The sequence below is a fragment of the Pelecanus crispus genome, chromosome 4 (genome assembly GCF_030463565.1).
Source record: "Pelecanus crispus isolate bPelCri1 chromosome 4, bPelCri1.pri, whole genome shotgun sequence".
Taxonomy (NCBI): Eukaryota; Metazoa; Chordata; class Aves; order Pelecaniformes; family Pelecanidae; genus Pelecanus; species Pelecanus crispus.
Window position 1 is genome coordinate 3,255,919 of NC_134646.1, and position 27,600 is coordinate 3,283,518.

Below are 27,600 nucleotides of genomic sequence, written 5' to 3' on the forward strand. Positions count from 1 at the left end.
GATAAAGGAGGTCTGAGGAGATCATCTGGGTTTCTATTTCAGTATAGGAGATAAGAATTTGCCTTGTTGCCTTACAAGCCGATGTCAATATATGTATCCGTGTATGCGTCCATACATATATATACACACACATATACAACACATGTGTACATATAATATATCTATATTTCTATATACTTATACATACATACTCTTGGAAATAAGAGAGAAAATACAAATATATTTGTATATACACTTCTCTAATCAGAGGACTCACACAGGTTACCATGTACATAGTAAATGTCATGTGTTCTCTTATACTGGTGTTATCCAACATATAACTTATTGATTAATCAGTCCTTGATACCAAAAAACATCTTAAAATTTACAGTAGATTCCTTTTTTTTTTTTTTTGACCCAATCCAGGTTGCTTTGCTACAGACATCAAGCACATAACTAGGAAGATTTCATGCCAAAACAAAAATGAAGGCCACAGTACTTTAAGAAAAAGATACGAACATACCACCAAAACAAAAACCACATACCACAAGGGTTGAAAAATGGTCCACTACGGGTTAGGTATACAAAATTTCAAATGATAGAAAGGGACAATATCATGGGCATAATGACATAAAAAAATCATATTGCAGAAGGAGGAGAAGAATGGGGAGGTCAGCATCCATCAATTTGTTTCAAGTCTCTCCTACCCAAGGAATTTGGTCCCAGGAGGCCCCAGCTGAAGGATTCGGCTGACCAAGCTTTCTCCCTCATTAAGTGGGGGAGGAGCCGTAGGCAGATGAAGTTTACTGAGTACATCCAAAGCAGCAGTGAAAGAAAGAACATAAATAAACTTTATGTATTTTTTGTGCCAGAACGCCAGTGCCACTGTCTGGTCCACAGAGTGGAATTAGGCTGTACACTGAATAAGGTTCCGTCCTAGCGCTGACAATTTGGTGATCAAAATCAGCAAAATTAGTTCCCTTAAATTTAGGGTCTTTTCTTGCTTAGGGGAAGACAATGGGAGTTTTGGCAGCGAACTCAATGGGAACAGGATTCGGACCTTAGAACGCGTCTCTGCAAAGAGTACAGTCATTTTCTGATTTCACTGCCAGTACAACACCTAGAAAAAATGCTTGCCGGAAGGGCACAAAGATCTGAGAAGGATCTTTGAGAAGGAATAAAACTGTGCTATATCCTGGTCTTTCAGGTGAGACATTTTCATTAGATAGAGAAACCATTAAAAAGAAAAGGGGAGACATACTTAAGGTCAATTTGTGTGCGTGACAACGGTAATGGGAAGACTGAATGCGACAGCACAATATTTCTTCTGCTCTTTAGATTTCTTTCCGCTTCTCTTTAAAAGTGACCGAGATGTGAAAAGAATAAGTGGTACAAAGCATCTGATTAGCCAGCTCGTTTGCTGTTACTCGTGGTTTTAATATGTATCCTGTCTGTCAAAAGGAATGGTTGGCTCGCTCTGAGCTCTGAGCATCACGTTCGCAGTGTTTCAGAACCGCTCTTGATTTTTTTCCAGATTAGAGCAACAGTGAAGTAGCCAAAACACGTCCTGGGGATGTTTTCCTTTCACACTCCATATAAAAGCAGGAGGCAGTTAAAAACTACCAATCCACTTTTTTCTCTCGCTAAGCTCAATCTTTTAGAAGAAGCACTAACAATGATAGCGGCTCTGATGACTACCTGTTACAGCAGGATTTTAAAGCAACTGATCCGTTTGGAAATGGATTTAAACCATCGCTGTTTACAGAGTCACTTTTTTTTACAATTTCTGAACGAAGCTATTTATTGCAACAGAAGGGGTTCCTTCAATCATCCACTTTTGGATGCCACAGCTGATAGGGAGAACAGTTGGTAAAACAAATAAAAAAAAGTGGGGATAACCGCTGCTTTCAGCTGAAAATTGCTAGAACAAGCTCAGCAGCAGACACAAATCTGATCTTTCTACGGGTTTTGCAGCATAGGACAAAAGAAATGGCCAAAAAATTCCAGGGTTGTCCTATTGCTTAACGTAGCAATTTCAACCCCAGAAAAATCAAAGGCACCGTGCTTCCCAGAGAGTCCAAATCACTGATAACACAACACAAGTCTCTAAAATAAGCAGCTGTAACTTGTGTTGTATGCGTAGCAGGCTTTACATTTGGGCTGTAGATCAGTGCTGTGCTATTCATGCCTTATACGCAGATTATTGAAATAGAGTATGAACCGCCCTTTCGGGCTGCAAAGGGGTCTTTTCCCGCCATAATATCACAACACTGAGCAATAGTTATATCCAAGGAAGCACATCAACCTTAGCGCTAGCGGTTAAAACATCCGTTTTCAAAGGAAAAGGCGTAAAAGCTTTGTGAATTGTTAGCTAACGGCTGATTTGTATTTCACGCGACCAGTCTGTTACCGTACGTGACAAACATCTTTTTCTGCTCGAGTCTTGGAAAAGGAACCGTTTCAGTGCAACGCGCAAACAGAAGAAAATAGACCGAGCGTTTTCCTTTAGGCCATACGGCACCCCTTACCCAAGAAACTGGGCGCCGGAAGGTCCAACCTCAATCAGGCGGCTGGCCAGCCCTTCGCCCTCCACCATGGGAGGCATGGTGGCCAGCCTGTGGCGTTTCACCAACCGGCAAGTCACTCGTGTTGGAGCAGTGCATTTCCGCGGAGGAATAATGATTCGTAGTCCGTTGTGTCTGCAACCTCTCATGGCACCCCCGCGAGCATCCACCATGAAACTAACTAGGAAGCTGAAAAATCGGGGGGGGGGGGGGGAGGAGAAAAATAAATTAGATACAAAACATATCAAAATTCCTTTGGTTATGCTCCACGTATGTAACAAACTACGTACGTAAATATAGCTCTTTCTCAAGGTGTACAATTAGAAAAAGCCTTTCTCCCATGTGAAGCACCAAATCATGCTACGATCATTTATTAATCAAACTGGCAACTGCTATCTAAGAGTTCTTCACAGAAGGTCTTGTTTTACCGTGCTGCTGTTGGTAAAAACACCAGCAGTCACTAATAAACATGAGCACATGTGTGTGTACCTATCACAGTCAAGTGCAAATATCACTACTCTGCACCTGCAAGCATCTATATTGTAAAGTTGGCACTCTTTAAATACTTTACGAGCAAATACATCTTACTGAAGAAAATTATTTATGACTCAAGACTATAAAGGCAATTCTGATTGGAGGGGTTGTTGGGGTTTTTTTTAGGTTATCTGTGTAATTTTTCTAGTTATTTGATGAACTATAATCTCTAAGAAAAATGGGTTTGGATTAAAAAAAAAAAATCTAATTTCATTCTGGAGGGTGTGGATACAATTCGTAATATATCAATGGAGCTAGCACCTATTTATATAAAAAACCCAACATGTCATTATTGTTTGAAGACAAATTTTGCATTTTGGTGAGATGAGAATAGCTACAGTCACTGTGGAAGAGGTTTATTTATGGATTCTTGGTTTTCTGTGTTACTTTGCACAGCAATACGACGTCCCAGTGGAAAACTGCAGAAAGCCATCTACAGAGAGCTCTCTTCTTGCACAAGTTAAATTATCTTATTTCTTTCTTTTTCTTTAAAAGGGAGAAAAACATTTCATGGAATTTCTTTTATGCTGAACTTTTTATAGTTCCATATATAACCAACAGCTAGGTTTTGACAGATTTGTTACAAAGATTGGGGACATTCTTGGGAAAGGTGTAGAACTACTTCAATTTTTTTTTTCACTGGTTCATGACTTAGGATCATGCCTGATGTGGGATGGGAATGTCAGGTTGCTGGAAGTGAAAATAAGAGTAGATGAGACAGAATGGTATCAAGCCTACTTCTAGCCACTAAAATAGAATCATCACATGGGGAGTCGCAGAAATGCTACTGAAGGACCTGCAATAGAGAAAAGCCCTTATAACACGAGTAACAAATACAGGTATTTTGGCACCGTCCCCTTGAGCGTTCAGTGCGACGAACATTGCACCCATTCACTGTCCACCCAGCTACAAGTAATTCCACATGCTGTAAGAACACAACACGCAACACACCGTGCAAGTCAGAAAAATGGACGATGGGAAGGAGCCACAAGCGCCAGTCCGAAGCACACCATGCACCACGGATGCCAGTCTGTCTCACACATGCAGTCTCCTATTCTACTGCCATTCATATACCTCTAGGTTTTGTTTAGTGTAAAAGTCTGGGTAGTACAACCATTATCTCATTCCTTAGAGGTTGGTGTTTCTGTGGTTTTAACAAGGGGGGAAAAAAAGAAAATGAAAACATTTTACAGCTTTGATTCTCTGGGGATTAATTTAGAAAAATGGGCGCTTCCTTCATAATAAAATACATACTTTATACATTTTAAAGCACAGAGGAAAGAAGAGCGTAAGAGATACTAAAGGCTCAATGGTTGCAATAATGCTCTATGGCTTGCATTGCAGTTCTCCTTCAACTGTATGAAGCAGCGTTATCAAAGTGGTTCTGAATGATGTTTCGGAGAATGGGTCCAAGTCTCTATCATAATGGGTGCCTTAGAGGTAGTTAAGAACACTGAGTGCTGGAAGAAGAGTTTCATATTTTGATGTTAATACTATGAGCAACAGAAATACTACCCCCACAATTACCAGAAGCTAATGAGCGCACTCACTGAATTAAATTAGCGTTCACATTGTTCATTGTGTAAGCTGTCATGAATACAATTTTTAAGATTCAATTATTTTCATTATTGACCTAATACTCAAGATTTTATGCTTTAACAACAGGATCACCTTCTTTCGCTGTCCATCACTGAAATATTAGTGCTAGGTCATCTGTCTGTCTTATGTCCCCCTTAGCTTATCTCCCCATGTGTCTCAGCAATGCCAAAACCACTGTCAACTGCTAGAAGAATACGTGCACACCAAAGGCAAGGGTCATAATCAAATAATCTCCCTTCTGACCACAATAATGGGTTCTGTTGCTTGTAATACAGTGCTCTTTCTCCCTATATAATTCCTTTGAGACTAACTAAAAGATAAGCAGAGTGCTGAAATAGTAGCGCCTTCTCATAACGGACTTGTTACACAATTAAGATAGCTCGCTCGTGGTGTAGAACCAATATAAAAGCTGAGGAAGCAGGAGCAGTCTTTGATTTTGACCATCTGTAACAAACCGGTACCTCACCTCACACACCCAGGCGTAGCCCTGTGTTCCCACACCTGCAAAATTTGGGAGCTAATACAGATCACTTAAAAATGGAGCGTGGCGTTTGTCTCCAGCGAGCACTCGAGATGCAAAGGGATAGCTGTGTGTGTTCAGGCCTTAAAGTCGCAACTTTCTCTTTCGGTTTAAGTTTACTGAATGTGCCTGGTAGGTCAGAGCAAGGTCTGGCAGTGAATCTGTCGCAAGGTCTATTGGTCATCTATGGCTGAAAGCAACTAGTGCTCCAAAGAGTGGAGAAATGGGTAGAGATCGGTGTCATTGGAAGGTGGACACATAACAACGGTTAGGATAAGAACAGTAGGATGTTATTATTCACTGTAAAAACAGCTGCTTCTATCATAAAGATCAATGTATTTACTAAATAACAAGACACAATCTGGCAAAGAGGACGTTCATCACGGTATACCCCAAAAAATAGATTTGTGCCGTATCACTGCAACGGACCCCCAGATGAAAGGGGAGATTCTGGAAGGGTTCGGTGACTTCCGGATGAGTCTGAAACCACCTAAGAGACTGCAAGTACCCTTCAACTGCTGGACAGCAAATTCAGGCAAACACAGAATAGTATGAGGACAGCAGAGAAAGATTAGTGCCAATTATCATACTAAACACAGAGGAGCCGGTTCGCAAAATCAGCTATATACTGCTATGAAATTTCCGGAAAACAAGTTTTGGAGAACTAGCCTGAATATAGTGCGCAAAAGAAAGAAACCGAAGGGGGAAATTTCTCAGCTCCACAGCCATGGCATTAAAGTCTGAAAGGATAGTACACCAACGCAGGATTTGTAGAGCTGACACAGAATGTAAAAATACATTCGTTTTCGTCATACCACCCTGTTTATTTCCTAACCTTTTGTCACGTTTTTTCATCCGCTTATTTAATCCGATTTCTTTTCTTCTCTTCTTTTACATCAGCACGTTTCACATAATTTTGGATATGTGATAGGGCCAAGCAAATCATTCATAACAAAGCATTTTCTGAATCATAGCAGCCTCTTTTTCTGCCTGTTTGCTACGTACTAGGGCATCTGGATGGTGACATTACTGTTCCAGGACTGGAAACGCTTTGCTCTTTTGAAGGACTGTGTATATCAATATACAAATAATTCATGAAACGTGCTCTCTGAAATGTGCATTTAGGGAAGTGAAAAAATTGTATGACTAAGATAAAGGAAACGTAAAATGCAAATTAATTATTTCGTTGCCCACGCACACGCACATTATTTTTCCTCTCCCTAATGTTTCTTTTATCAGATGTTGTTAAGTGACAAGACCGAGACAGGAAGAGATTGAACTCAAACGAACAAACAAAACTAGTGGGAATAATTGGCAGATTAAGCCATCACCCTGGGAAGTGGTACCTTTCCATTATCGAGTCCCATGGTCAAAAAGAAAATAATACGCAATACTAGCGCATGAATAACCCTAACATCATATTTAGTCCCTGAAGCTTAGGTGCGGGGGTGCTTCTCTTACCGCGTGTAGAGAGACACGGCTTTGCTTTGCCTTGCCATCCCTGAGCGGGACCCCTTCAATCTTTGCATCTGTCTTCCCTGCCCTGACTTAAAACTTCGTAAGATCCACCTTCTGCAAAGGGCACTGGGCACCCTCTGCTCATGCTAGCTGGACGGTGCAAAAAGTGACTTTTGGCTAAGCAGGGAAGTCAGAGCTTACTCTGTGTTCCAATTGCAGGCAGCACTACTACAAGCACTACCAACCATCTACACTCATAGAATGAAGAGGAGAGGGCTCATTAAAGAGAAACACAAAAGGCTGTGGAGAGTTCAAGATGGGGAAAAAAAAAAAAGAACAAAAAAAATACTAATAAAAGGGATTAAAGGGAATCAGAAAGCTCTTAGAGGTTATCATTAGAAGAGGAGAAGAAAGGAGGCATCCTAAAAAAATGCGGCTGATAAATGTTCCTTACGTGCTTCTATGATAATTTATTATAGTACTTTATAATTAAGGATATGTAAAAGAAACCAGAATAATTTACAGGAACTCCACGTAGATATAATAGCTACCATTTTCAGAAGGGGTTAAAACTGGCATAATAGAGGAAGGAAACCTTAGCAGGGACTAACTGTGGTTAGGAGAAATGAGGTAAAACTAAGGAAAGAGAAAACAATATAAATAGGAGAAAACTTTTGGGCAGCTGATAAGTAGGAAAACGTTCTTGTGAGCCGTTTAAAAGAAAGGTGGGCAAAATAAGTGAACTGATTGATCAAGCAATGCATCAAAATTACGTGTACTTTCCATCAGCAAAAGTCTATTTCAGAACATGCTTTACACATCCTTCCTATAATCACTATATATAGGGAAACATCCTTCTTGAGCACTGACTTCAGTTTATCTTGGCAACCCATGGCAAGAACTTAACTTGCTATTAAGTGACGATTCAAAATCAAAGCAGATAATGGGTTAAAGCAGCAAAGTCAAAATTTCTATGCCAAGGGTGACTAGGGCGACAACGAGACGATCTTTCTCAGTACTAAGCCAGCCTTGGAGCAAGTTTCATCTTCTGCCAGTTTTAAAAGTTCAGTTAGAAACGATGCATGACACAGACACGTGACCCTGGCAGTCACGCAAACGGGATCGATACTGAGCTTTCCTGAGATTTAGCAAGGTGACAGTCCAATATAATAGCCAACTCAATGAAGCAATTCAGGTTTGGGGAAATCATTGCCTTCACTTTTAAAGAGAATGAAGGGGAAATCAGGATTTTTTTTTTTTAAAGAAAAAATAAAGAACAAAAGCAATTCTTTTCTAGGAATAAGTTATAGACTGCAGGGGAGCCTATACATGCTTCTGTTAAACACATGGTTAGCAGTTAGATCCAGCATCATCCATTCTCCTCTAATTTATCAACACTTACTCATAAATTTGAGAGGCCATTTGATTCTCTTTAATTTTAGAGCAATTCAAAACTACATACTTGCCGTATGAAAGGTAACTATACCAAACAACATTGGCTACAGCATCTTGCTGGTTGAGGACATCTATAAAAGGCCCCTAAATCTTTCAGGCCATTCCCATGCCTTCTACAGAGAGCAGAGCAAGCAGCAATGGGTTCCCTAATGGCTCCACTTGAACAAAACACAGACAATGTACATGCATTGGATTTATCCACCTTACAAGGACAAAAAGTTGTGGTGTGTTTTCAGGAAATATTTGTATTTCGGATCTGAATGTGAGCCTGAGTCATTCCCTTTGCTGATTTTATCGATATGGAATTAACTTGGTTTTGTTGTGTATCTACGCTCATTTGAAAGATAATAGCAGCATGAAGAAATAAAATAAAAAATGGATGCGTCAACACTGGCGGGGGGGTGAAAGAAGACACTTATTGTGCGACTTGTGAAGAATCACTGCTATGTAAATAGCTTTGCGGAAGAGTCGCAGTTTCGGGCGGCTGCGAATGCAAGCGTGTTGGCACTCAAACGCACTTCTCGTTCTGCAGAATCATCTGAAGAGCCATGCAAACCTAGCTTCGGGAAGTGTCTTTCTAGAACAGGCAATAGTTCTTTGAACACACCAAACCAGAATAGGCAAAAGCACTACACCACCACTTTCATATGGTCAGTTCAGGTACGACTGTTCTTTCAAACTAGCTAGGCAGGCACGCATGCTCTCATCAGGTAGCAGGAAACAATAAAAAGCTCTAACTAGAGCACATCCGTTGTAGACACATTAAGAACTTTTCTGCACACATTCTCTTAATTTTTAAAAGAAACTGGGAAACAAGGAGATAGCAGCATTCAGTGTTAGTCGCAGTGTGAAGAAGCAGAAACAAACAATCAGGGTGCTTCAGCCGTTATAAAGTGTTCAGCTGGAGAAGGAAAACTGATAGAAGGTCTGAAATTAAGAAAAAAGGCCTTGATCCAGCTCCCGCTGAAGTCAACGGCAAGTCATTCCACTACCTCAGTGTGCTTTCCATCAGGCTGCAACTATGCCATAGATAAACAAGGCAAAATACACATTCCAGGAGGACAAAAAACATGATCCTACACAGGAAACCACTGGAGTATTAACTGATGGTAACACCCTCTTCACTGCGTTAGTCAACTACAGAGAGATTGAGTGACGTGACCTAAAAACATGGGTTTGTAGTTTGGGGGTTTTATTTAGCCATTTTATAATAGTGCGTAGCTGAGTATTTAAGAAGATTTTCCTCTTTCTATGGTTATGTTAAAGGAGACGCAGAGGTATTGTGCCAATAAACACTCAGTTTGCCAGGTGAAGATAATCTCCTTTGGGAAGGCATCGCATCAGGTGCTCTCTGCAGGATGCAACGTGCCGGTGATTCAACCACTGATTAACTGAGGTCACACACAAAATGCATGTGGCATGAAAAATTAAATATACCGGGTCTGTGCTGTTATTCTACTAGTTCCAATATGGTGGCACAATTTGGAAAATATGGCCTAGGGAGTGGCTCTGCAATATTCTTTATATAGCCAAGTGAGATCAAGGGCCCACTTTGTAATGTAACAGTTGAAACTAAACCTATCTACAATGGTTTGTGTTGGATTATTTGTGGGGGTTTTTTCCCCCCTTCCTTTTAATAATATTCAACCATGCCACCCACAGAGAAAATGCGTTGTTAATTAAATCTGGGAATGTATAAGGAGCTTTGTTAAGATTTTTTGCAGCGGACTTAATTATGTGTCCAGTATTCTTTTCGTACAGAGGACATAGCAGATGGGAGAAAGTGGACGCTTACTGTACAAGAAGAGAAATAGGGCCATGCGTAACTATTACTGCTAGTCAGAGTAGATTTTTTTTTTTTCCCTCTTGGCTAACGTGCACTATCGAAACACTAAAGCATCCTGAAGTGAGGTAAGAGGGGAGGATAAATAGGGTAGGTGAGAAGTGCAATGTATTAAAGAAAGAAATTATGCAGAAGTTCACCTGCTGTGGTCATGATCAAGACATGGAGAAGAGCATCTGAAATAGAATAGATGATTTAACATCAAAAAGGAAAAGAAAGGGGAAAAAAAGAATGAGTTAAATGAAATACTGAAATATTGGAAAAATGAAACAGATTTCTAAATTAAACACACGAACGTATACGTAGATATGCATATTCATTACACGTGAGAAAGTAGGAGTGAGTATGGAAAATAAGCCTACATAAACAGCCTTGGTTACAAACGGTTACTACCGCTGCAGCCGTAAAGCTAGAGTGATCTGGTTTCTCTACGTACATTCTCAAACTCGAAGTCAGATACCTAAAACGTACAGTTAGATTCTGAGTAAATCTTTCCGAACCAGATTAGGGGAAATGCTGCATCTAAAAATTGGACCACGGTATATCAAGAGTAAGGTACCTATCGTAATTCCAGCCAGTGTTTCTGACACCACAATAAATCATGATTTTCTTTCCTTCAGATTTCCTATCAATACATTCTGTCCTGCACTTTCTTCCATTTCAGCATGTTTCTTGTCCTCCTTTTGTTCTGCTCTACAGAATGACAAATTGCAAACTTTCAGTTTGACCTGTTCAGGCTCTTAGCAATGTGTCACACGGCCAGTTAGCTTGCTGATGTCGCTTTGTATTATATCTATCTCCACTGCCATTTTCTTCCGCTGACATGAACAGGGATTTGCTAGTAATGAACCACACCTGCTGTTTTTCCTTCCTGTAACTGTCTGAATGAGGGTCATAAAGGCTACGGTATAATTTGAAGCCATTTAGACTTCCAGATTTTAGAAATGACTATCAGCTGGTGGCTGCCAGGTCCTGTTTCCATAACTATTTCCAGGAAATTAATGTCACGTTGGGGAAAACAGTATTACGGATTCAAAATACAACACTTGAAATACATTTTGTTTACCTTGTCAGCAAGGATCCAGTCTCCTTTTTTGCAGACATGCAGCTAAGAATGATAATTCACATTATTTGTCACAGTACAAGCTGCCCACTCCCTCATCCTTCTCCCTTCTTCATTGATGGAAGCAACAACTTCCAGAAAGGTAAATTCACTAATAATACCCCAACTGTTTCATATTGTCAGATACAAGTACTGATACACTTGGATCATCTGTTAGTCAAATAGGGACTTCTTCATCAAATTATGTAAAAGAAATCCATATCTTTCATTAAATAGGAGTTTTACTGTGAGCAAGTCAGAATTGGAAAAAACTGCAGAGCTGCTACGTATCTTGCTCTAGAACACAAAAGCAAGTTAGTATCAAAGCACAAACTTGCTCGCAGTGCCATGTTCCCGACAATACGTCAGGTTTGCCTCTCTTCTTATCGACCACAGCTTTGTCAGTAGAATGCTTAGAAATACAATCTATTCAACTAAATTGTGGATATTTTTTTCACTGTCTCACCAGAACCCAGGTATGAAAACAACATAATTCTGCACACAACTTACACTTTAAAAATCTTAGTCATCCTTATCTTTACCATTCACCCTTGACTACTGTGGGTGATAGAGACCTAAGAGTATGATACCGTCAAGCAATGTCTAAATGCTGCAAGTGAAAAGAAATCTTTCAGTTCAGTGTTTTTTTGCCTTCCAACTTAATGAAAATCTACATGTTCTTCCACAATAGTGTATGGTGAGGTATGAGATTAAAACTGTGAAACGCGTTTGCATTTATGTAGGCATTAGTTCTGCCTCTCATAACGCTTCAGCAGGAAATTATACATAATACCCCCTAATATTACCAGCAAAGCAAAAAAACTCTTATCTTACTGGATATTTAGCACCCAAACTTTCTGGCATATTCAGAGATCCTTAACTTTGCTCAATACGTAAGATCAGATAGTTTTATCAGGAGAAGAAAATCTGATTTGCTGACAGGAAGTTCAAATGCAGAAATTTATACTTTTTCCTTCAGCCAATGTATGAAACTATTCAGAAACTGTTAGCTGTGTAAAGTGACCAGGAGATGTTTATGTTGAGATTGTGAGCACCAAACGAGTGTTACCTCTTAAGAGATAATCATTTTCTTGTTTTCGAACTGGCTGCCAAAGACCCTGACCAAAGGTCTTGCTTTTCTTTCCTTACTGATGAAATTGTCAACATATTGAAACAATAGTTACATTTAAATTTTAAATGGATGGTTAAAACATTTTCTCCTTGGGAAATTTCAGACATAGGAGACGTTTTGGTTAGTTATGCAAAGGCTGAAACATATGCCTGCGAAATTTCACACCAAGAGAACAGTTCTCCGTAAATTTATCCTTTTGCTCGGGGGTGTTACACTGTGATCCACAGAAACACTTCCTTACAATGGGAGATCAGTAAGAACCCAACAACAATTTAGGGTTAGCCACTGAAGTTGTGCAGGGAGAGAACAGTGTCATTTTTTTCCTCAGACTGCACAGAAAACAAAATTAAGATCATCTGTGCCAAATAAATTACTGTCCAATACTTTGCTGATGTGTTACTTGATAAAAAGACAGCCTGAATTCAATACATTTCCAGTGTCTTGGGCAAAACCAAGGCCATAGCCTTGTTTAAAGCCACTAACAATGTTTATATAGGATTTCTCTTCAAATACTATAAGAGTTTTCCTTCGTGACAGATATATACTACTTCAACGCATGCACCTGCAATGTCAGCAGGGTCGTCAGTTCATAAGAACCTAGTAATAGTGTGTGCCTGTGTACGAAGGAGGTGTAGGTGACGAGAGGGGTATAAATGACAAACGTATTTGTTGTTGTTTCAGCTAAGTGAATGCAACAATCACGCACACAGTCCTTCTACAATTGTTTCACTGTTAAAATCAGATCTTACAAGTGAAACTCTAGTAGTCGACGTGTTTTCCTACAAAAGAGTCGTCAACAAGATGCACCCCAACAGTTTATGATAACTTAATGACTCGGACAAATCTAAGCAAGATAAACATGAAGTGTTGTACAGTCTTTTCCAAAGGCTGACTAAGCATTATTATAGGTTTCTTTATTGCAGTATTTAGTGGCAGGTTAGTTGGTATGTGTAACGTAATTTGTGTCGTGTTAAATGTCACTATTTCATACAAGGCTGCTGAGAGTGTCGCTCCCATTAAAACTGGATACTCTTATCCTACCCCTAGCATCCTGGTCATCCAAAAAGATCTAAATATCGCTAATATTTTTTAAAAGAAAAACACCAAATGATTGCACATCCAAGAAATAAATGCCACTCTTCTAGAAAGTATTTAGCTCGTCCTCTGCAATCACTAGAAAGACCTACCTTTCTGAAAGTGAAAAGTAATACATCCTTTGGAAAAAGTCTGTAAACTACTGAGGGTTAGAATAAACCACCAAAACAATTTTAAAGCTTACATAGTGACATTATTATAAACACATACATACTGTACACATTAAGTATTTTCATTTAATTTGTTAGTTTTAGAGCTCAAGAAAAGCAAATTCAAACAACACTGGTCACAGCCAAATATCCTGCCACCAGCTAACAAACTTCTCATCTATGTCACCAATCAGTCAATTTGCAATCGCAGTTACGACAATACTGTTCCTCTTCCAGACCAGGACTGCCTGTCATTCCAAATGGGACTCCAGTATCATTTTTTGAAAGATACGGACTGTAAAATTGTTGCAAACTCATTTGAGATTAACAGAAAAATTGTTCTCCTTGTGATGTCCAGCCATGCTGCGTACAACATAGCTCCGCAGAAATGAAACGCTTTTGTATGACATCAATTTCTGACGAATTCATCTGCACACGCCTCATCAAATCTGACGGCAGGACACACGTGTAGAGTTCAGCGTAAAGAATAAAATTACTTAAAACTCAGTAAGTAAGAGCACTTAAACGCACTCACAGATTTTAAGGCCAACCAGGACAAGCTCTGTAAGCATGAATTTGGCTGGGCCTGCATTTTGACCTGTCTTACCCTGTTTCAATGAGCTTGCCTAAACGCAAATGCTTACAAAGGGTCAGTTGTGAGAATATATGAACATGGTGGCCAAATATGTGTAAAGCACATGATGTTTAGGCTGCTTGTCTATTACGCGGGTCATGTAATTTAAAATCCTTGGTTTCTTTTTTTAGTTATCATGACAAACACTGGAGTTGGTGCTTACCTACACTACTTCACTGGCATAGGAAGTACGCACCATCTGGAGTGGTTAGGCCCTTGGTCTCAACTATTCACTAACTGTAAAGAGGCACTGTATTTATTTCTCCATAAAATTCACACAGATGCACGTGTGCATGCGTCAAGTATCTCATTCACTCCTCCTGAATTTGACTGAAAGCTCACTGGCATCAATTCACTGACTTGCAGCGATTTCAGTGGATAGTCTTGGTACTCAGGCTTGCTTGACCGTCAGAGCTTAAGAGATCGCAACAATTTATTGACAGCTCTAGGAGGCAATAAATGAAAATAGAACTCCTAGTTAAGCATTAGTTGAAGCTGCTGCCACCGCAGGTATTCTGTTTCTCTTTTTTTAATATAATGCTAATGGATACACTCACCCTGAATGAATAGGGCTGGAAGAAAGAGCCACATTGTCCAAGTTTTCGGGGCCCCAGCTTAAGCGATATGAATTCCTTTCAGCTTCTTTGGCCAGAGTTGTTACCTTGGTAAGCAAAAAACCCTCCTTTTTACCACAATAAAATCAACTAATCAACGAAACAATACGAAGATGTATTTTGCATAGTAATACCTAAAGCGTTTAAACTTTTTTTTTTTTAAAAAAGAAAACAAAGGCGTAATTATAACATTAAGCTATTAGACACCCCTTACTGTAACATTTTGTACTTGCTCAAAGTAATCGTATGCTAGTGGTCCCAGCGAAATGAATGCTGTGATTTACCAAAGTGTCATTTCCTAAATCTTTTTTTTCTTTTTCACTACAAGCATGCTTCAGGATAGTATCTTTGACGACAATGGCCTTGAGTTCATTAGATCACCCGAGTATTTAGCCCAATGGTTGTTAGCATCGTTCAAAAATCAGTTAAAATGGAGAACGTTATAAAGACAGTCCCTGTACTGTATTCACACATCATCCATTTATTTTGGAATAGAGCCTAATATTGCACAGCATAATATGCCATTAAATATCAATGAAAATGAGAGAGATTTATATGAACAGAAACAAAGCAGCATACACGACATGGTAGCATTAGTACAATCTAGACTGTAATTGTTTTCTATTTCCGTATTTATCCAACTGATAAGTGAACTGAAGAGAATTTGCTTACCTGCTGGCTGGGGATGACAACTGTATCGTCAATCATGGCACTGTCCCTCAGGTAGGAGGCATGGCTCAATGTGTGGGACCTGTCTGAACTGAAGGATCGCAGGCTGGTAGGTTGGTGGGATGCCATAGCAATATATCAGCAGTACAGATGATGTTGTAAAGGTGTCATGATAGATCGAGTGGGAGAATGAAAAAAGCGTGCTATTAGCAATATGATGCAGCTTCCAGGGGGAGTAGATAATAGTCACGGGGGGAAAAATAGAGCTTTACAAATCTGTGTTATGTTACATTTCTGACCAAGGGCCACAAAGTCTTTTGACTGGCTTATTTGCTTCAAAATGCGGAACCTAGAGATTAAGCTAGATGACAGTTTATTTTATCCTCACAAATACTTTACACTTGGCTTTGTGGCATGACAATTTCCTTATAATAAAGAGCATGAATTTCTTTTAAGTAAGGCTCTTTGGAGAAATTCTCTCTCCTGCTACATCACACAGCAAACCACTATGGAAAACCAGAATGCTAACATCTGAAGAAAAGCTGAAATGACTCTTTCTGAAGCTTTATCATCATCTACTCTCTCCCCTTAAAACTGTAAATAAGTAAGCTTGATATTGTCCCCTGGAAGGTACACACAGCAAGGTGAATTGTGGCCAGCCGCAAGCTCCTGTGTAAAACAAAATTCTTCCTCTGAATGCCAACAGCATCTTTAGACAGGCAGTCCAAATGTGAGCACTGTTTTCTTTGTAAGTACACACAGCTCTACAGAAAACTGGTTGCTGTAGCAATGAGAGATGCAAGGCAGTAAATAAGCTGCTTCCAAGCACTGGCTCAGAACGTAACTGCAGTATCCGCTAGCAAAAAGCAAAAAAAAGACAAATAAGACACCATGGAAGGACGTATCGAGGTAAATGGGGTTCCTGCTACCAAACAGCGCTAGTTTTGTCCTTTAAATATTTACTAGCAGCAGTATTACCATAGTGATTTTTAAAACCAGATCAACCACCTTCAGATGTTGTACGTGTACTCTGTGATGTTGTTCTGTCTCTTGAGGAATAGAGTACATATAACCGAAGGAGGCAGCTTTTATTTGCCTGGCTTACACATCCATGAGTAGTACTCATAGTGACTAACACACTGGATCAGAACAATAGGCCATTTATCCAGATACATAGGTTTTTAAGGGATAATTCATTTTCAGCAGTTAGAAGTAAAAAAAGTCCATAAAAAAGGACACGAGATTCAAGTGCTTTAAATGCAGATCTTGTTGGCAATCATATTTTACCATCTGATGCAGACCAGTCAGCCTTTTTTAACAATAGCTACATTCACTCAATAATTTTTTTGATCCGTTTTCAGAAGCAAATGGTTATCTTCTTTTTATTATAAGTATATGACATTGAAGAATAAACAATGTTATTGATCATTGACTTGTACCAATGGCCTATTTAGCATACTAGATGGATCGTACAAAACTGAAAGCAAAGACAAGTATTACACAAGTATCAGCCTTAGAAGAGTCTTGAGGAAAAAAAGAACCAACAATAAAGAACCTCTCTTACATATCACAAAATGTCTTTCGCCCAGACAAGTGGAAGAGGTGAGACATGTAAGGCTGATATTTAATGTATTATTGGGATTATGCATTTCTGGAATAAAATTCCGATTCCATTAAAACAACCAACAAAATTTCAGTAGGGACAGAAGTTCACTCTAACTGTCTGCATATAACATTTGAGAAAAAAATTACGAAAGGGAATCTTGACCAAAGAGTATTTTGGTTAAACATTTTAGTGTGAATTGGGTAGGCAGAGTACACCTTGCTTGTTCATACCAAGAGTACTTCAGTGAACATGTGTTCTTTGGTTGAAAAAATAAGCCTCAGTAGCAGACCCCATTTGCCATCATTATCCTTTATTCATTTCAACGTTTGACGCTTTCAGAGCTGCTTCGCTGCACCATGCAATGCTTGTAAGAGGTTCGCCATCCAAGTTGTAGGTTCTGCTATTCAGCTAATGTCATGTCCTGGATAGATACCGAATGGAAGGAAGCATGTACGAGATTTGACTGGTTATCTGTACAGTGATTTTGTCCATATTCTCCTGCAAGTACCCGCCACTGCTACTACCACCGCTACAAGTAGCCCAGTACATATCCACTATGTAGTACGTGTAAGTAAGCTCCTGCAAATATCCAATACTTTGAGGGTATGGATTTATCTATCTATAGGCAAGATATGCACAAGCATGATTGAGGTCTGCAGTAAATCAGAAGTTTAAATTTCCTACTACACTTAATTTCAAAACTAGTGTTCAGATGACACCGCCTCTCTTCTACGTGCTCTACCAGCTAAATGAAGAGCAAACCAGCAGTTAAGGTCTGTGCTTCTGAGACTTAGAAATAAAGGTACTGACTGAAACGACAGTCCAGTTACAGAAGCGCAGTGGCACTGAACAGAACTTATTGTTTATTATCGCAATAAGTCTTCAGGAATCCTGTAAAAGAAAAAACCCCTAAATCACAGAGACATGTCTAAATACAGATGCTTTCCAAATCTGGTTAATAAACCTGAAGTCATGAGGGTTGTGGGGTCAACAGCACTCTACTCTGCCCCAGAAACCGAACTGTGGAACCCAGGAATGCTACAAAGCTCCTGAACATAAGAGCGTGTCTTGCCCGTGTTAGGTAGCGCACAGGCATGTCTCATCCACCTCTTCCAAGCCCTGAATAAAGCCCAGGTGGTATCCAGAAAATAAGAGCAGCATACTCTAGCCAAGTTTCTAATCTGGATGACTGGGAGACCACGTTGCAGTGCACATCCACTTGGCCAGCCTAGAGACCGCTCTAGCAGTCTCTAGTCCAGTTGAGCGTATCTGTTGTCACGGGCAGTATACGTTGTTTCAGAAGCTGGGAAAAGAACCTGGTGTCGTTGAAAACTGTATAAATCAGCCTTAAAAAATGTTTCTCTATTTAAAGACTGAAAGCTTTCCTCACACCTGTCATAGACCAGAAAGGTGGAAGGGACTTACAGTGAGACGGAGTCTTTTCAAATACTGGTGATCTGATACGGCCCAAATCTGTTCTGGCTCTCAATATCCAAAGGGAGAATCCAGCTAGCGTAGTCCATTCTCTTTATATTTTTATTCTACCACTGTTTCTCCACATAGAGAAGGAAAATGGCTAACCTTCCCAGAAGCATGATGACAGAAGGACGGCTACCAGCTGTTGTGATCTAGTGCAATTTCCCTGATCCTTGCTAACGGTATCTGTAGCGCAGGAATCAGGGAAGTTTCTCTGGGACAGTGGCTGTGTCCTACTGTGACTTTCTAGGCAGAGAGTACTGTTGGATCAGTATTCACCGCTACGTATCATACTCATTTGAGACTGTAACTACCTTCAACAGCAGCTTCGTTATTTTGGTTCTCCAAATCAACTTTCCGGCATACAGCAGGCCTCCAAAATGGATGAACAGAGACAGGTGACATAAAAGGATATAGAGACAACATGTTTTCATGCTATGTAATACCTACCTGGGCATGGTGCTAATGAAAGCATATGAAAAAGAATGAAGGGGAGAGAGAAATAAAACAAATAGGGAAGATGGTTACAAAAGAAAAAGATATGTTTTTAAATCAAATCGTTTAATGCGTAAGATTATGTGAGTCCAGACTGCTAATACTATTCTGCTTTACTGAATTTCTTGAAAAACCAAAGTCAGTATAATGCAGTGAAAATCACACTAAAGCAAAAGCAAAATAATTTAAGCAGTCTCTGTGAAAATTCTTACAACCAGTAACCTGACAGTGACAGAAAATGAGACCATGGAGTTAGAAAGATGTACTTTTTTTCTTTCATTCTTTCTCCCTTTGTAATTTTGCTTCATTTCAATATAATCATGCTTGATACAGGATGTGAAATAATTTTCATACAACACAAAATAAAACACATCAATTACATGCCAGTGAAAATCTACTGAAACCCATTGATAGTATTTAAAAGCTAAAATATTTTAAATGGAAGCAGAAACTGGCTGAACACTTGCCTGCACAATCATTTCTATACCACTTCTTAAAAAAAAAATAAAAACTTTGTTAGCATTGAAAGCACGTGATAAAAGGTTTTGATTTTTAAGCGTCCTCATGCAGTTCATAAACATCCGCTGAGACTTAAAAAGCCACACAGCCACTTTGTTTTCAGTGGATTCACTGGAGCTGTCTAAAAACCAACAAAGACTCCAAGCTTGTAAGACCTGAATGATGAGGGATTTGCACATGCTGTGAGGCAAACCGAACTATTTCCTGACATCTTTTGTTCCAGGAGCAATTCATAGCCTACTGAAGTAAACAGAATGGATCCTACTGATGTCACTGAGCTTCGGAAATGCTGCCAGAATAACAAACAAGACTGGAAGATGAGGTAGGTTAAAAATTCCTTCCGTTGCCAAGATCTCAACTCGTCCCTCCCCCTTTAGCGAACACCAATTCTAAAGGCAGTAAGTCTGGAGACGTTACTGATTTACACCAGACACTGTCATTTTCAAACAGGAACGCCTGGGTAGCCTATTCTAAACTAGAACTGTGGGTGTTCATCTGCCAGTTGGAGTCTACGCTTATGCTCACTAGTAAAGGCTCTCATTCTGGAAAGGGAACTCCATATTTTTTGTAGACTATAATGACATTATCTAAAATTTAAAAAAAAAATAAATAAAATTAAAGATACAGGCATTGTTGTCGCACAAATACACGTAGGCTTAAGTTCAACTTGTTAGATATAAGCAAATCAGCAAGTTTTCTGGACTGAACACATGTCCTTTTTCTCTAATAGGTTTTTTTTTTTTTTTTTTAGTTACAACATGAATACTGTGCTGTGCCAGTAGAAGGAAAATGATTCTCTTCCCTGCTAATTCAACCCCAATGAAACAGAAAGAGTCAATGTGCTTGCTGACAATATACTCACTGCCAATCCAGTGCGGAATCACCAAGTCCATTGCTCCTCTCCTTACACCTATAGCCAGCAAACTACTCTAAGAAGTCGGCTCACCTAACACTAAAACACCCCGCCCGCCCACCCACCCGTCCCCCGACTCATGACAGGAGGAGATGGGGACGATCCATGCGCCCTTTCCATAGACAGCTAGACTCTTTGTCCTCTGCCCGACCACAAAGACAATAAAGCAAGCCATGCCTTTCCAAGAACCCAATGAGAATCACAAATTCTTCACCAGACTCTGAGTACAGTGTTAGTGCCATGTGTATTCATTTCGGGACTGGGCAGGAAATATTCCTCCTTACCACACCTTCCTCCTACAAAGCGGCGACTTTGCTAGTTAGTCACTGCCATACCTAATAAAGAAATGTTGACAAGTGCATCCCATGTCTCCGTTGAGTTAAAGGCCCCGAGAAAGGGATTCCAAACATTTATAACAAAATGTGTGCAGCATTATCATAAGAAAAGATAGGTGTCCAGGCAAATACCTGTCAGATCGTCCTCCTTCCAAGCTGTACCTTAGGTAGTTCATGCCATCTAAGAACTGGCTGCTTGGTAAAGAGTCATCTCCTAGTTCTCTGAGGTCTTCTGGCCTAAGGTACTCTCCTCCATCTCCTGTCATTGTGTCATCACCTTTAAACCAATCACAGAAGGGACAGAGATAAGCACACACCCAAGTTTGATTTCATTTACATGTTGGGATCTAACAACTGGAAGGCACAATAAACAGGAAGGCATTTTCCACTCAGGAAACACTGCAAACCACAAGCAATTAATGTATTTAATGAAACCGGCAGGTCAAGCAAGATTAAAAAAAAAAAAAAATTGACATCAAGGTGATTAATCAATTAGAGATAATCTAATTTTTGCTGTTGCACACACTGGTAAGGGGAAAATTTCTCTGCTACTCTCTAAAGCACGGTCTCTCTGTTCCTTTATCCATTTTAGCTCTCTGGTCACAGCTATACCGTATCACAGCCTGACAGTTTATGATTAAATATAACCACTTACTTGACTGTAAGCTACGTGTTTTCAGCTGAAAAGGTGTTTTCTGTGGCCTTACGCCTGATAGTTGCAAATCCTAATTTAAACTCTCCATTGTCCAAACTCCACATCATATGAGGCTGTCTCACCCATGTTCCAACATCCTTCCGTGATCAGCAAAAAAATTCTTATTTCTAAAACACGGCAATATCCAGAAACAAGCTCACGTAATGGTAATGGTAATAGATGCCATAGATCGTAATGATCGTTAATGAGAAAAGTAACTCATAATGAATCAAAGCCTAAATGATCATTGGTTATCTGACATAGTAACCTTTTTGCATATACTCTGAAGAACAGGGTTGAATTTCTTTTTTTAGGTCCAAAATTATTTTCCCCAGGAAATTCTGTCTATATGAAGTCACAGTTTGCTTTTCCCCAGCAGACTGACAAAACAGATTACATTGCCAAGCAACATGGAGATGTTTCTTTTCATTCCCATTTGCAACGCGGTTTCCCTCCACAGCTTCTGCCTGGAGATTTCACTCATTTTCCCAATGGTTTCTTACGGCTGCACGAGCCTGCCAGAGGCTTGGTGTGGCCCGCAGAACCGCACAACATGACCCTAGGCCGCCGATATCTTCAAACTTGCTCATCTGCTAAGCTGCATGGGCAAACGTCAAGAACCTGAAGCTCAGTTACACGAAGGAGACGGCCACTGTTGTACAAAATGTGTAGTCTTCAGGGGCTACACGTTCCGGCTGCAGTAACTCACCCCGATACGCTGAGAAACACGAGGGATTGTAAAGGTTAGGTGAGTGGTATCCGTGCCGTTTCAAACAGAATTCATCCGGGCATCAGGCCAGTTGCCACTTGTGTGATTTCAAGTCTTAATAAAGCAAAACTCCAAAAAGCGATTACTGTCACTGCTGCTATTTCTGGTAGAGCGTCTTCCCCCCTCCCCGCAAAATGTTATTGGCATTACAAGCCATAGGAGTGCTGCTCGCTACTAAAGGAAGAAATCTTATTATTTGTTTCAATTATTCAATTATAAAATCAATTATTTGATTGAAACAAATCAAGCGAGTTTCTCTAGTTTGATGTTTCAGCTAATAGAGAAATAATTTATAATTTTTCATCTAAAACTAAGTAACCTTCGGGGTTTTTGAAACTTTTTTTTTGTATACACAAATATCGCACGTAAAAATGAGGCCTAAATCTTTTCAGCATAACAACAAAAGCTCTTGAAAATTCCATCTGCCCACATTAAGAGGGAGAAACTGGGCACAGTTTCACAGAAAACAATAAAATGCATTTAATCATTGCATGTTTCCTGTCTCTGACAGATGATGCCTCCTGTTTCCTGGGAATGTCACATTATAAAGCACGGGGCTTAGTGAAAACTTGGAAGATATTAAGGCAACGCTGTTAATCAAACAATAAAAGGAATTTCAAGCTGTATTTCAAATAAACTAGATACTTATAATCATGCCAGACATTCTGTCTATAATAGAAACAAAGGCAAAATCTTCACTGCTTTCATCACATCCACATCCTTTTAAAAAAAAAAAAAATTCCAAACTCTTATTTCAGCTTTGGCCTCTCATCTAAGAGTTGTTAATAATGGGTCTAAGTAACATTAGTGGTTTTATGTGATGTGAACATCTGCAGACAGTAGTAAGACTACCCAGGAATATTTCACAGTGTCTTCAGAACATTTCTCTGTTGGTAACACAGCTTACTTGCTACCATCCTAGCCTTGGGCGAGCGAAGTAAAAGTTAAAGTCACTCCCCGCCAACCCCTTGTGCCCTTCCATCTTTCCTTAACGAGATGAACGCCCAAAACAAGTTGTGCATCTTAGTATACGAAGGGGAAAAAAAAAAAAAAATGTATTTAAGTCTAAATGATTGTGTAGCAACATAACATTTCATACCGTTGTGGTTACCCAAGCGTCTTAATTCCTGCTTTGCAGGGCAACTGCACATACGCAACGGGAATTAGAAATTGTGAGTCTGTGTAACAAGCACTCATTCGTGCTGCCCGTACTATTCTGTTGTCGCTAAAATACCTGACGCGGCTCTATTCCCGAGTCTCACCCAATCCAAACGTACACAGACGTGTTATCTGCTGAGAAGAAATTACACATTCAGCTGCCAGTGAGCTTCTTCACACAGCAAATGATACCAGACCGTAGTTTTGTGGCGGTACAAGAAATTATCCTTTTAAATCACGTTAGAGACGGTTCATCTGCCATCGCATTCCCCATCAAATTAATGACAGTAACGTTTTCAGCACTTACTAAGCAGTTTGTGACAAATATAGCCCTTGACATTGATGCTCCATCGTTCACAGTGGCCACCTATGAACTTATGGGTGGATTTTGATGAGTTACTTAGTGATTCACCTCTATTTACTTGAAAGAACACCGTCCTTTCTTCAATGACACCAGCAGGCTTTCCGAGGTTTACCTGATGGGAAAACAGACTACAAAACACTGGCTGACCTTGCACTGTGCCCCAATTAAAGCATTCCTGTTCAGCCTTGGCCTCATCGCTGCTACTGTCCATCTCTCAAATATCTCTAATAAAAATTTTGTCCAAATCTGCATTTCTGAATAACATCAGCTCCTTTAGGGCAGGTTTGAAAGGAAATAAAATGCACTAGAAGGGAAGTATCAAGTACCCGGACTCTCTTAAAAGAAACACTGGGGTAAGGACACTGGAATAAGAAGTAAAAAAAATAAAAATAAAATTGAAAAAAAATTAAAACCCCCAAACCTAGGGATCTATTTATATTTAAAGAAAAAGTGGCCAATAGCTGAGTCCCTGCACTTGGCTGCTGCTATTATTTTTTCTTTGCAGAGTGCAAAGGATTCCCAATACAACAGGTAGCTTTTCCAGAGCGGAACACACGAAGCATCGTGGTCCCCCTGCGCTCTCCGCAATGATCTGGTTAGCCCATGCATCTGTTTCCAGCGGCCAAGCTAGTGCCCTGAAGCAAGATGCGTACAGGTTTGCAGCACTTGGGGTTCCTTCTTTTCTCCTCAGAAGGGGGAGAGGGAAAAAAAAAAAAAAATATCAAAGGAGAGAGATGACTTGAAGCAAGAAGATGGAAACAAAGAGTGGGGCCGGCAAGGGCCAGGTTGCAGGGAGAAGGGGTCCCAGAGACAGCAGGGTTTAGCGGGTTCCAGGCCTGTTACTAGGAAAAAAAGAGAAGGATATGCTAAACAAGGCGCTAAACACTTCTATGAGGTGCTGGCCACCCACAACAACTATTAAATCAAGTGGCCTCTTTGGCAAAACTGAAGACCCAGCACTTTGCAGGACTGGATCCAAGAGAGGGAAAGAAAGGACGAAAATGGAATGGAGAGGTGAAAAAGAGAGACCGTAAACCCAAGAAGCAAAATGGGAAAATTAAATAAACTTTAGGATTTAAATACTATGCTTAAGGCAAGGAAGGCCTGATACAGAAACTCATACCGGGCAAGCGAAAACTGCCTTGATGGCTGTTAGTAACACCTGACACAAAGTTTTAAATCTTTGTCACAACCAAGCCAACCAAAGGCCTGTCTGTTTTAAGCAGCGAAGAGCGGCACAGAGCTTCTTGGGCTGGTGAGTCCGTACGTACCAGACCACAGAGCCGTGCAAACGCACCGCGGCAGAGCTATGGTGATTCCGTGCTGTACCTGAGCAAACAAGCTCCTGCAGCAGGGGTTATGAAGCCGGCAGCGTGTATCATTGTCCTGGTTTCGCCTGGGATAGAGTTAATTTTCTTCCTAGCAGCAGGCATAGTGCTGTGGTTTGGATTTAGGATGAGAAGAATGCTGATCACACGCTGATGTTTTGGTTGTTGCTCAGTCCTGCTTACGCCAGTCAAGGACTTTTCAGCTTCCCATGCTCTGCCAGGGGCACAAGAAGCTGGGAGGGGGCACAGCCAGAAGAGTTGATCCCAACTGCCCCAAGGGCCATTCCATACCATACGGCGTCATGGGCAGTATAGAAACTGGGGGGGTTGGCCGGGGAGCAGCGATCGCTGCTCGGGAACTGGCTGGGCATCGGTCGGCGGGTGGTGAGCAATTGCATTGGGCATCACTTGCTTTGGATATTGTTATTATTATTATTACATTGTTATTATCATCATTACCATTTTACTTTATTTCAATTATTAAACTGTTCTTATCTCACCCCAGGAGTGTTTCTCACTCTCACTGCTCCGATTCTCTCCCCCATCCCACCGGGGCAGGGGCAGTGAGCGAGCGGCTGCGTGGTGCTGAGCTGCTGCCTGGGGCTCAACCCCGACACTCATGAATCCCTAATATCCAAATACAGCAGTGGATCTCAAGTGCTAATTTCTAAGATACCTGTCAGCAGGAAGGGAAGCACCTGGGCAGAGCTGCCCGGCCGCTCAGGCAGTAAATGTTTGCCTTACTCTGAGTAGTACAGAGAACACAAAAAGCTCATCTTGATGCTGATGACTTCGGGTGTTTGAACACTGGTTTTGAGCGTTATAAATCATTGAACGGACTACTAAGAGAAACAGGCTGCACGCTGAGATGACACGTATCTGCTCCTTCAGCGAGAGTTCGGCTGCACACACAGGATTTTACCACACCCTCAAAACTGGAGACCCACACTACTTTACTACTTAGTTTTCTGAAATTCTACAAAAGGGAGTGGCACATCCTACCTATATAACCGATTAAATCAAGCAACAATCATGAACCACTCCGAGATCAAAACCGTGTTTTAAATGTAAAGTAACATTTACAAGACAGTAGCTTTGAGGCACCCAACCGCACATGACTCTCAGCTTAGCAAATCAGTATTGACTCACAGAAGTGTTTCATTAACATTTCTAAAACAGACTAGCTTTTTTTCCAAAATTACCCTCTAATACCAGGGAGCTATGCAAATGTTTGACCAAGTAAGCAGTTTTAAAATTTTCACCATGCCATTCTGGATATGCATCTACAGGGCCAACTCATTTAGGGAAGCCTCAACAAAGGCAGTTCCTACCAAGCCTATAACTTCTCCTGCTACGTAAATGAACTGCAAAATACAATTGCTGTATGAGAATTGCTCTGGAATTGTTTCTCGCAAAACAGAGAAAATATAGGCAAAAGTTAAAAAAAAAAAAAAAAAAAAAAAAAAAAAGAAAGAGGGCTGTGATAGAAACTGCCAGAAATTGCTTTTAATAGATGTTTTTAAAGGCAGATACAGTTATGTGAGTTTGCCAAAATTATTGTTTTCTCTGCAGCATGCAGAGAAGTCTACAGCTCCCCACATAAGTGCTGCTCCTTAAAAGTAACAGATGGAGAAGGGACAGCCACGGCAAGCACAATTTTTTATCGAATATATAAGTCCTGAAGCATCTTTAAAGGAATGTATAATGTGGAGTTTCTCCGACATTTTCGTTGGGCACCTTCACTTCCCTAAAGTCAATCCTCTGCTCAGTGGTCCCCATACACTAGAAGTTTCCTTGAATTACAGTTTGGCTAAGGCTTTAAATTTCTTTCTTTTTAGTCAGTCAGGAAAGCAGGGTTTCATATATTGATACATGACTTCACATGAATCATCACGTCAGTTATTGGTAGCTCAATGCAGCACTTGCAGAAAGACAGAAGGTGAAGCAAATGAAAAGAAAAAAACCCTGTATGTCTACCCTCCAGGATCTGCAGGGAGGGGAAGACGCCTTAGAATCATCAAATTGTTTAGGTTGGAAAAGACCTTTAAGATCATCCAGTCCAACCATTAACCTACACTACCAAGTCCACACTAAACCAATCAAGGGTAGACTAGACTGAACCATGTCCCAAAGTGCCACCTCTGCCCGTTTCTTGAACCCTTCCAGGGATGGTGACTCCACCACCTCTCGGGGCAGCCTGTTCCAATTCTTGACCACCCTTTCCGTAAAGAAATTTTTCCTAATATCCAACCTAAACCTCCCCTGGCGCAGCTTGAGCCCATTTCCTCTCGTCCTATCTTTTGATTTTGTTTGTTTGCAAATTAACCTGCTGCAAAGTGAATTCCAGCATTTCACAGGTGGCTACTGTGGTATTTAGAAAGCTGTTACGTTGGGTCTAGGCCACAAAGAATAAAAGCACTGCCTTTTTAGAACTGGACCAGAACAAACCATCCCTACCTCCCTAAGCCACCGCAGCCTTGGAAGGTCATTGATGCTAACTGGCATGCTGAAACTCCTGAGGTGTGGTGGGGCTGCCATGCCACGTCGAGTCAAACCAGGACTTGAATGACTTCTCTGTATAATTTCAAGAGGAGCA

General features: G+C 40.4%; 1 protein-coding gene across 1 annotated transcript in view; it reads right to left on the bottom strand.

Annotated features, from left to right (window-relative positions):
* ANK2 (ankyrin 2) overlaps positions 1–27,600 on the bottom strand; it is a 177,224-nt gene that overhangs the window by 49,045 nt on the left and 100,579 nt on the right. The window contains exons 24-30 of the mRNA XM_075709393.1: positions 23,318–23,365; positions 20,824–20,983; positions 15,351–15,453; positions 14,622–14,725; positions 10,093–10,128; positions 2,508–2,732; positions 687–785 (exon numbers count right to left, since the gene is read on the bottom strand). Of these exons, the coding sequence (XP_075565508.1) occupies positions 687–785; positions 2,508–2,732; positions 10,093–10,128; positions 14,622–14,725; positions 15,351–15,453; positions 20,824–20,983; positions 23,318–23,365 (775 nt within the window). The remainder of the gene's footprint in view (positions 1–686; positions 786–2,507; positions 2,733–10,092; positions 10,129–14,621; positions 14,726–15,350; positions 15,454–20,823; positions 20,984–23,317; positions 23,366–27,600) is intronic.